Here is a 10,334-nt window from a genome sequence, read left to right on the forward strand (position 1 = left end):
AATGTGGAAAGATGAATAGAACGATGGATGGACAGATAACTTTTTTATCCCAGAAGATTTGTTTGTTTGTTTATTGATGTTTAATGCTATGCCACCATCGGTAGCTATTTCCATTGCAAGATCGAGGTGGATATGTTGAGATGTTATAGCATTTTACTATGAGGAGTTTTCATATGGAGTCCTTCAGCTTAATGTTCTGTGAGTATTCTAGCACTTTCTTTGGCAATACATTTTGAAAGATTCCTACACATGTACATAGTTCATTAACAGTTCCACTCAGCCATCATCGAGTCTGTCCTGTGCACGACGATAACCGTCTCATCTACACAATCAGACATCAGAAGACTATCAAGGACGGTTCGAACGGCTGAAATAATTATTTGTGTCTGTGGTCTCCCTGCCCAATCTACAGGAACTGTATACATCCAGAGTGAAAAAAAAGGGCTCAGAAAATCACTCTAGATTCCTCACATTCAAGCCATATGTTTGTTTGTTTTTTTGTTTGTTTTTTTACTTCTGCAGTCTAGCCGACGCTACAGAACACCAAACAACAAATAATAAAAACACGTGCCATAACACACTTTACTAATCCAAATCTGTTCTTTTTTGTGCCATAACACTATTTTCTTTATAAGAAAATGTGCAATAACTTCTATTCTTTATATTTAATTATTACTTTAAATAATGTGCAACTGTAAGTGGTCACCAAAACGAATTCCTTGTAAGTGCAACAAATCTCTTTCTGATTCTGATTGTGTGTTTTATAGTCATGCTTGTTTTACAGTGACGACAGAACAGGGGTTCTTCTCCACTCATCCAAGAAGGACCTTCCCAAAAAAAGATAATGCCTTCTGCCAAAATTCTTTAAATGTAAATGATGTTAATATGTTCTCACATCCAAGTTCACCCTGTCCTGGTTCATCAGCCCTGTCTCCAACATGTAAACTGGTAAATACCACAATGAAGCGTTTGTCAAAGATCATGATGGAGCAAAATTAACTTACTGGATGAACTGCAACCCTTTTTCAATACTCTGCCACCGGCTGCTTCTGTCCTGACACACTTCTGACATGTTCCCATGCGTCTTAAGAACTTCGCTCGGTGACAAAACCTGCAACACAGCAATTACAACGCGTATTTTGTGGACAATGTTCACTCGCAGGTGTGACAGCACGAGCACGCAGGCATTATTTCAAACACTTCCTGGTACATCCTCCTACGTCAGGCGCTTCATGTATGCTAACTAGCAGCCTGGCTAAATAACTTCACTGTAAACTGGAAATTTGTTTATTTTCGCCAAATAAATTGTATTAATGTTTTTACAGGACATTGAAGTTATAATTAAGCCCCAATATATGCATCAGCAGTGTGTCTGTATTGACCACAAATTCGAGAAATTTACCCGGACACGCCATGCTAACATGGCTCTATCTGGAAATGTAACCATGATGGAGTTTCCAAATACAAAACAAAGCAGGATACAGAACATTTAGTAGGAGTTTGTGTTTTTTGGCGTCCTAATCATAATTAAATTGTAATGTTTAGGGATTAGGAATACACAATATGCCTGTTAATGGCACAGAAATAGTCCATAGAAATGGACCTGGGGTTAATGTTAGCGTTATTTTAGGTAAAGTTACCTTATAAAGCATACATTTTGCTTGCTGTACGATTATAAAAGCAGAATTAGTTCTCGGTATTGTTTAAAAACCTGGTATGGAATAATATATATAATATAATATAATATAATATATATAAACTAGCCCAGCTTTAGTTTTCATTCAGTAGCACAAGAACACAGTGTTATACAGACAGCTGACTCACCTCACTGAAATGCCTCAATTAAATAATAAAAAGTAAATAAATAATAATATATATATTTATATACGAAACGCTTTAGAAACGTATGTAAATATGTAATATTCCACCAGTCTCAACGTGTTGCAGCGAGAAGCTCTTTCGGCTGTAACGTGTCCACATTTGAATTGCGCCACCTACTGATCACTGACCACAGAGGACTCGTTGGCGAGCGAGTCGACTCTTCAAACAGCCTCTTTGTAGCCGACACTTTAAACCGAATCTTTGACCCGACTCGTTTAGAAGAACGCTCAATAGGCGCTGATTCACATTTTACCCCCACGCCTCGGCCAAAACTATGTGGACACCAAAGACATGTAGTCAGGGGAGGCATTGCCTCAAATGTTAAATTCCGATAAATTATATATATATATATATATATATATATATATATATATATATATATATATATATATATATATATATATAAATATATATATATATATATATATATATATATAATTATTATTATTTTTATTTTTATTTTTATTTTTTATTTTTATTTTGCATATCTGTGTAAAAGATATTTAGGCTTCTTCTTTCGGCTTCTACCATTAGGGGTCGCCACAGTGGATCATCCGTCTCCATACCCCCCTGTCCTCTACATCTGCCTCTTTCAAACCAACTACCTGCATGCACCTCACCACATCCATAAACCTCCTCCTTGGTCTTCCTCTTTAACTTCTATCTGGCGGCTCCATCCTCAAGATTCTTCTGCTGATATATCCCATGTCCAAACCACCTTAATCGCTCCTCTCTCACTTTGTCTCCAAAACTTCCTACATGCGCTATCCATCTAATAAACTTGTTTCTAATCCTGTCCATCCTCATCACTCCCAATGAACATCTCAAAATCTTAAGCTTTGCTACCTCCAGCTCCACCTCCTGTTTTTTTACTCAATGCCACTGTCTCTAAACCATACAACATAGCAGGTCTCACCACAGCCCAAAAGAGGATGGGTTTCCCTTTTAAATAAGGTTCCTCTCAAGGTTTCTTCCTCATACCATCTAAGGGAGTTTTTCCTTGCCACAGTTGCCATGGCTGCTCATCAGGAATAAATACACCTGTTAAACTCTTGCTATAGATGTAAACTTGACTTGACTTGAGTCCTATAACCTTTCCCTTTCACTCTTGCAGATACTCTTCTACCATGAATCACTCCTGCAATTCTTCTCCACCCACACCCACTCCACCTTACTCCGACTGACTTTCATTTTCCTTCTCTCTAATAGTAGAGTAGTAGTTCCTCTACCTCTCCAGGCTTTTCTCACTCTTTACATTTATATATATATATATATATATATATATATATATATATATATATATATATATATATATACTTACATATTTGTCTGCACAATTGCTACTATTTGTGTACCTGTACTATGCAATGACAAGTTCTGTCTGTCTGTCTGTCTGTCTGTCTGGCTCTCCCTTATTCTCTCTCTCTCTCTCTCTCTCTCTCTCTCTCTCTCTCTCTCTCTCTCTCTCTCTCTCTCTCTCTCTCTCTCTCTCTCTCTCTCTCTCTCTCTCTCTGTGTCCAGTGCCTCAGCTGCTCTTTACCTCAGTGATGGAACTAATGTTCACCCTCAAATGGGGTTCTTTCAATAAACCTTTACCACAAAGCTTAACACACAATTCCCATATGCTGGAACACCTAGAAGTGCCAACCTGTAACATTATGCAAAATGCTCCTGTGCAAAAATCAAGCTCAAGAAAGACATGCGCTGAGTCCTATTTTGCCTATTTTGCCTACTTTGTAATATAAATATAAAATTATATGAATATAAAGTACATAATTTGCATGTAGCAATTTATAATTAAGTACTAGGAAATATTAGTGTCCTGCAAAGAAAGTGAAAATTTTTGCTTACACACTGTCACCATAGAGAAACCACTTGTTGCAATTCAACGTTTGTAATTTCTTATATATTGCAGATGCAATATTAGTATATTACAAAATAAATAGTTTGAGGGGAAAGTGTTAAAAAGTCGCATATTTGTCATATATAGTTGTACATAATTTATTATGCAAATAAATAGACCAAATAGAATATACAGTCAGATCTGTACACCACCACAAGATGTACATTCAAGCAATCGGGATGTGATTAAGAGGTAAAATAAGCAGCTTTCATTGAATGGGTTTTTACAAATAGAAACATTGCGTGTTTTTAACATTGTGTTAAGGAATTACAAACGTATTTACATAGTTCTTCCATGTTCACAAGCTCAAAAGTAATTGGACACTTGACTGATAATGGCAGATGTGATCTTTTTCAGCTATCATTCATGACAAATGAAGAAGATAAATATATGGAGTTGATTCCAAGAGTTGAATGCTTAATGCAATATTTTGATAATGAAAATGTTTTTTGATAAACCCTCTGATTTAAATCCTAAAGTTTATACTCCATCACTTATTATACTCTACTCAATAAAGATTGATTTATTCCAAGTAAATTTTAATGAAGGCAAAGTTCTAAAAATTGTGTCGTTGTCCAAATACTTATGGACCTGACTCTGTGTGTGTGTGTGTGTGTGTGTGTGTGGTACAATACGTTACATGCATGTGCTGGCAATGAGCGTGGCAAAAAGAGACTCTGCTCATACTGACCAATTAAAACCGGGTATTTTGGAGCGTAGGTCCCGCCCCCAAGAGGTCCTACTCTGCATATAGTATAAACACAAACGCGTGCATTATGTTTAAGTGCATGTTAATGATCAAACTATTTATTGATATTGACTACATATTAACTATTTCCATTTATAAAATATTATTTTGAACAAGTAGTATATGTAATAAATGACGTTTTATGTAAAAAAAAAAAAAAAAAAGTAATTTACGTTTTTTTTTTTGTTTTTTTTAAGTCCATGTTTAAATTATAATCGTTAAAACTCACAGTAGTTTTCGATCAGAAGAATATTTGAGGCAGCAGCTGAATGAAGGGAAAAGAAAGGAAGGCTGTAGTGTTGGATGATCCCCTCCTGTTCCTGTGTACATGAGCTCCAGTTGCATTCCTGAGTCTTCAATTCAGTTCATTTCAGTTCACACAATGACAGTGCTGCATCGGATATTCCTGCTCCTCTCAGGTCAGTCAAAAGTTTTATCTGACTGGAAAAGAAGTTGAAGTGTACATGGCTTAGTGTAGTTCTTAGTTTTACTAACAGAATACCTAGTGCTGTACACACACACACACACACACACACACACACACACACACACACACACACACACACACTCATAAATAAACTAACACAAATAGTACTTTTTCCTGGACACTGATATGGTTCCATCATGGAGATTTGTTTTTCCTGGGAAGGTGGATTTGGTATAGCTTTTACGGTAGACATTTAAAGGAACATTAGCAGATCTTGTATAATAAATAACACTCAATGCCTACTGATAAATAAATATAATAATAATAATAATAATAATAATAATAATAATAATAATAATAATAATTAATATTAATAATAATAACCAATGGTGTTTTATTAGTCAGTATGGCTTCAGTGGTGGCTGAGAGGTCTGTAAGGAGTAAGAGAGGTCTACTGGAGCTGGCTGGCATCATCAAATGCAGCACAGGAAGGTCAGGATTATCATATTTGATGTATGGCTGCTATTGTGGGCTTGGAGGGAAAGGCTGGCCCAGGGACAGGACTGACTGGTAAGACATCATCAGACGTCACAAATATCAATCATCACATCATCCTTATAATCATACTAATGTTGTTGTTTTTAATAAAAAATTGTTAAATGTATATAAACGGCTCCTATTTTGGTGAAAAAATAATATCTATGCAAACTACACATCACTAGCTGTGTGCTGCGTGTTTGAAAATAGATCCACCCAGCACTCACTCAATCATGGCTAATTAAAAGGTGCTCCAGACCTTCCAGAATAGCAGCATTTTTTTTAATACATATTAAATAGTTTTAAGGTAGAATGATTTGCTGTGCACGACTGCTCATGATTCTGTGCATTGCATTCCTTTGTTGTTCCTTCTTCAACCTTCAAGACATTTACAGTGACCGATCGCTTGGCACTTAATGTTTAGTTTTGTACTCTTCTTTCAACTCTAATGCACCTGTTTATGATCCATTTTTTTTTCCTTTTGAAAATAAGTTTATGATTGTTATAAATGTAGGTGCTTGCACTTGTAGGTGTTGTCACAAACATGACTGCTGCTACGGCGATGCGGAAATAGCAGGCTGCAAGACAACAACTGATAGGTATCAATGGATTTGTGACCACAAAGAGGTTGACTGCGGTATGTGTTACAGTAAAGAAAAGAAAATGGGCAGCCATTAAATAAACAGCACAAATGCTTTGATATTTATTGGATAATCCAGAATAACGCTGAAAAGAACTACCCAAAAAAGAAAGAGAACCTGTTGCTGGAAATGTGTGCAGAAAAATCTGAATCTTTTCATGAGTAATTCCCACTGGTTTTAAGGAGCACAGTGGATCTATTATAAGAGAAGGCCACGAGCTGTAGGTCTAAAACTAAGTATTTAGTTCTCTCGTTCCATGATATTTTAGGCCTGTGCAAACCACAGTAATTGCAGGAATAAACACAAGGGAAAAACTTAAATACATGGTGAAAGTAGTGGAGGATGTTTATTCCCTGATCCACACATTTCCTAACTTCTAAGTAAAAAAAAAAAAGTCTTTCTAATGTTTTATAACGTAGTAAATAAAAAGATTTGACCTGTCGCTAACTCATTATACAGTAAATCCATCAGAGTAATCAATATAACCAGTACGCAGTATATAGATCTTGCCATAGTATTTTCCTATAGTACAATTTTAAAGAAATAACTGCTGATGTGTTTTAATGTGGCTTCTCTCCAGATTCCCTTAAAGACAGATGTGAGAAAATCCTGTGCCAGTGTGACAGAGAAGCAGGCAGGTGCCTAAGAAAAGCCCCTTACAACAAGAAATATGCCTTTTGGCCCAACTTTCTGTGTGGCAATGAATATCCTACCTGCAATATATACTGATTTATTTGTTAGTTTGCTATCGAGTAAACGTACTTTCCTTTCATTTTCATTTTTCTTGTTATAGACATAGTCAGAGTTGTCTTTTGAAGTTTATTTTACTTTGGAGAATGATTTCTATAAGAGACAAGTGACAAATTAAAGGCAAATGATTAGTACTGGGCATTATATATTCTACTTATATTCTTGTCTTATCAAATAAAGGTTGCTACAAATCAACTTATTGCTGATCTTTATACTGTGTTGAATCCAGGATGACAATGCATCCATCCCAGTGATATATATGAGCACTCTGAATCTGAAATGGGAGTCGTCATTTTTCAAATCCACAGCTATTTCTTTTTTTTTATTTTTTTTTTTTATGAAAACCAGTCCTGCTTTTCTTGCTTTTCATCAGTGTGTTGCACAATGTGTCAGTAAAGTTTGAAGGACTGATTGTTTAACATTAGCTTATTATACTGGGTGTGATTTGTGACATGTGCCAGCTTAGATCTGAAAATGAGCAACACATTGTAAAATGCAATATATTTTTTAGTTGAGGGTCTGTTACAACCGTTTATAAATAGCTATAAAAAGCAATCACTGTTATGAAAATAAAGTCTGGGGAGAAATCATGGTCAACTAAATGTGGAAAAATGACTATTTAAAAAAATGTATTTGTGGCTCTGTGGTGATCTTAGAGTGAAGGTTTGGGTAACCTGGGAATGGACAGGGTTAGAAAAATTGTACTGCAGTCAGCCACTAGAGGACCTTAGAGGCATTCTGCATTTTACATTTAAAATTCTTATGTTTATTTAGACAGCATGCAGTTATTGAGTTATTGGTCCTGTGGGGGCTCACTGTATAACTTAATTATGTGTAAAACACACACACACACACACACACACACTCATATATATATATATATATATATATATATATATATATATATATATATATATATATATATATATATATATATATATATATATATGGAAATGATGTGAACCTTGACATGTGTTCAATTCTAAATAATTATCATAGTTTTACCTTTGCAATTAAGTGTATAAGTGAATTTCTTTGTTTTGTAGTTTTTTGCCAAACATTTCACTGCAGCAACAGTAATCAAGCACATTTGTCACATTTTTTTGCGTGCTTTTAAAATAATGATGTGTTGTTATGGCATTAAAAGCATAACCCTTTGTTAGTTTGGCCTTTGGCTGGGTGACTTTAGAGACCTCATCACACCTCGCACTGTACCACTCTGTCTGAGACCCTCCAGCACTGCGTGACTGGTACCACCTTCTTTTAGAATGAGAGGTAAGTATACTTCAAGGCTCTTCTTAGTTCTGGCACCGAGGTGGTGGAATGATTTTCCCCTAAATGTCCGTACAGCGGAGTCCCTGGCTATCTTTAAGTGACGGTTGAAGACCTTCGTCTTCCTGAAACACTTACATTACCACTTTCCAAGTTTGCTTTGTAAAAATCAAGAGTTGTATTCTGATTTATTTTAAGTTTGTAATTTAGTGTACCAGTGTAGATTTATTCCTTGCTAGAGGCTCAAAGCACTTTTGTACGTCGCTCTGGATAAGGGCGTCTGCTGAAGGCCACAAATGTAAATATATTATTCCTTAATACAGATATTCCTCCTACAGTCTGTTGGATTGAATGTGCATTCCTTTCACATGTAACCATTTTCATTCAGTTTGACTGCAGAATATTCATTACATACAGTGATATCATGTGAATAAATGATTTGCATTCCCTTTAAAACCACAGTCAGGAACCACTGCAGCAGGCAACAACACAAACACATCCGGACTGCATTCACAAACTCAACTCTGCTCCACATTTTCATTATGGCGTAGAGTCATAAGAGCCTGTCTTATAACTGGATCTTCATTCTCAGCCTGTGAGTAACAGTGAACGTGCATAAAGGCAAATAAATGACCGGTTATGGATGTCTGGATGGTTATGGATGATGAATATGACCATAGTCGGAGTGGTGTGGTGCACATGCTAAACATAATACACGCGTTAACATCCGGGGAATGCTGGGAATGCTTATGCTTGCGAAACCACGTGCCTGGTAAGAAAACAAAAGAAATGTAGCGCCCCCTTGTGTCCAAGACGCAACATACACTTGATTTACTTGCACATTATAAACCAGATACCGCGTTTTGTTTAATTCTGCACGCTTCATTTTCTGTACAGATAAAATATATAAATATTGCATCATTAAGACATCTAGAAACAGGTCTGAATGCATCTTAAATCCACAATGACGCATACAGAAACACAATTCTACCTGTAGGTGGTGTGTAGTACTCATTTTTCTGTGACCAGAATACAGCAAACAGGAATAACGTTAACTGCAATAAAACCAGTTACCTTTTACAGTACTAACCAGTATAAACCAGACTGCAATTTAAATCAATGGTCTAAGCTATTTTTTCAGAAGAAAAAAATTCAAACTTATTAAAAAACATTTTAACGTATTACTTTATTTGTAAATAGGTTAATTGCACTGGCATGTCACGTGTGCACACAAAAATAAGCATTATATAAACATGGTATATGTTTTTTTATTATTCTTTTATATCATACTATATCAAACATTCACAGGACGGTGTGCAGAAATGCATTTATTTGACTGATCATGACAGATAAAGAATAAAAAAACGCAGATGAATAGAAAAAAATCTAGAGTAGAACAAATTGTATAAAAAAAAATTGAATTTACAATAAAAATGCAGTTTACAGATCACACCACATACATGCACAGATGTGTACAATCATTTGTGCTTGTTTTACAAGTGTATAAAAGTCGTACAACTAATTATTAATATTATTATGATCTATATGTGTATCTATGTATACAGAGTTTAATGTGGGGTTTTAGTTTTTATTGAAAATGTATAATTATAACAAAAAAACATCTATTGTGTTTTACTGATAGCTCATAGGTTAGTCTGAGCTTATGGAAACTTACCACAAATTCCCCATACATACAGTGGATGAACGTATCCCTCCTTACCATGGCCTCATGCTGACCTCGTTGACTTGGCCTTTCGTTCTGTACAGTCATTGAAAAGCAACCAGGAATAGCCTAGTAACTTATCTTCCTCTTACAGGATTCAATTTCATTATTGTGTGGGTAGAATTTGCTGATCAACTAATTATTTAAAGTAATGCTTGCTGGAAAAAAAGCTACATTCATGTATAAAAGTAGCCTTTGTGTCTCAAGTCCCCCCTTCCTTCATGAGACTCTCATGTGAAGTGCCTTGCAGTATGTTTCGGGGCAGGATGAAGGGCGAGGATGAGTCTTCTCAAGCCGAGGCGATGGACACGCCAAGCTGCAACAACACTGACTCAATTATGCACTGCCATCAGCAGATAATGAGCAGGGAAAGTTATGGAAGTCATATGCCTCTGCGGTCACATGGCAGCAGGACAGAAGAGGCTCTTAATTTTACGGCTGCATGTTTGCTT

The 10,334-nt window shown here is 35.9% G+C and overlaps 2 protein-coding genes across 3 annotated transcripts in view; one reads left to right on the plus strand and one right to left on the minus strand.

The window, feature by feature from the left end:
- The window catches only part of zc3h7a (zinc finger CCCH-type containing 7A), a 16,704-nt gene extending 14,688 nt beyond the window's left edge, over window positions 1-2,016 (minus strand). For both annotated transcript variants that reach the window (XM_083524362.1, XM_083524363.1), the window contains exons 1-2: window positions 1,825-2,016; window positions 1,005-1,111 (exon numbers count right to left, since the gene is read on the minus strand). In XM_083524362.1, coding sequence (XP_083380488.1) covers window positions 1,005-1,072 — 68 coding nt within the window. In that variant the 5' untranslated portion in view covers window positions 1,073-1,111; window positions 1,825-2,016. The remainder of the gene's footprint in view (window positions 1-1,004; window positions 1,112-1,824) is intronic.
- Window positions 2,017-4,750: 2,734 nt separating this feature from the next.
- pla2g10 (phospholipase A2 group X) lies at window positions 4,751-7,082 on the plus strand. Its single transcript, XM_083523251.1, has 4 exons — window positions 4,751-4,951; window positions 5,361-5,529; window positions 6,027-6,133; window positions 6,718-7,082. The coding sequence occupies exons 1-4, from the start codon at window positions 4,861-4,863 to the stop codon at window positions 6,864-6,866; spliced, it is 516 nt and encodes a 171-aa protein (XP_083379377.1). The 5' UTR covers window positions 4,751-4,860; the 3' UTR covers window positions 6,867-7,082.
- Window positions 7,083-10,334: the final 3,252 nt, after the last annotated feature.

This window comes from Silurus aristotelis (assembly GCF_946808225.1).
Source record: "Silurus aristotelis genome assembly, chromosome: 21".
NCBI classification, from domain to species: Eukaryota; Metazoa; Chordata; class Actinopteri; order Siluriformes; family Siluridae; genus Silurus; species Silurus aristotelis.

Excerpts from the sequence above, each read along its gene's own strand:
- pla2g10 (XM_083523251.1), top strand. The coding sequence starts at position 4,861 with ATGAGCTCCAGTTGCATTCCTGAGTCTTCAATTCAGTTCATTTCAGTT. Across the intron at positions 4,952-5,360 it reads GATATTCCTGCTCCTCTCAG|TCAGTATGGCTTCAGTGGTG; the intron begins GTCAGTCAAAAG and ends GTGTTTTATTAG. Across the intron at positions 6,134-6,717 it reads CCACAAAGAGGTTGACTGCG|ATTCCCTTAAAGACAGATGT; the intron begins GTATGTGTTACA and ends GCTTCTCTCCAG.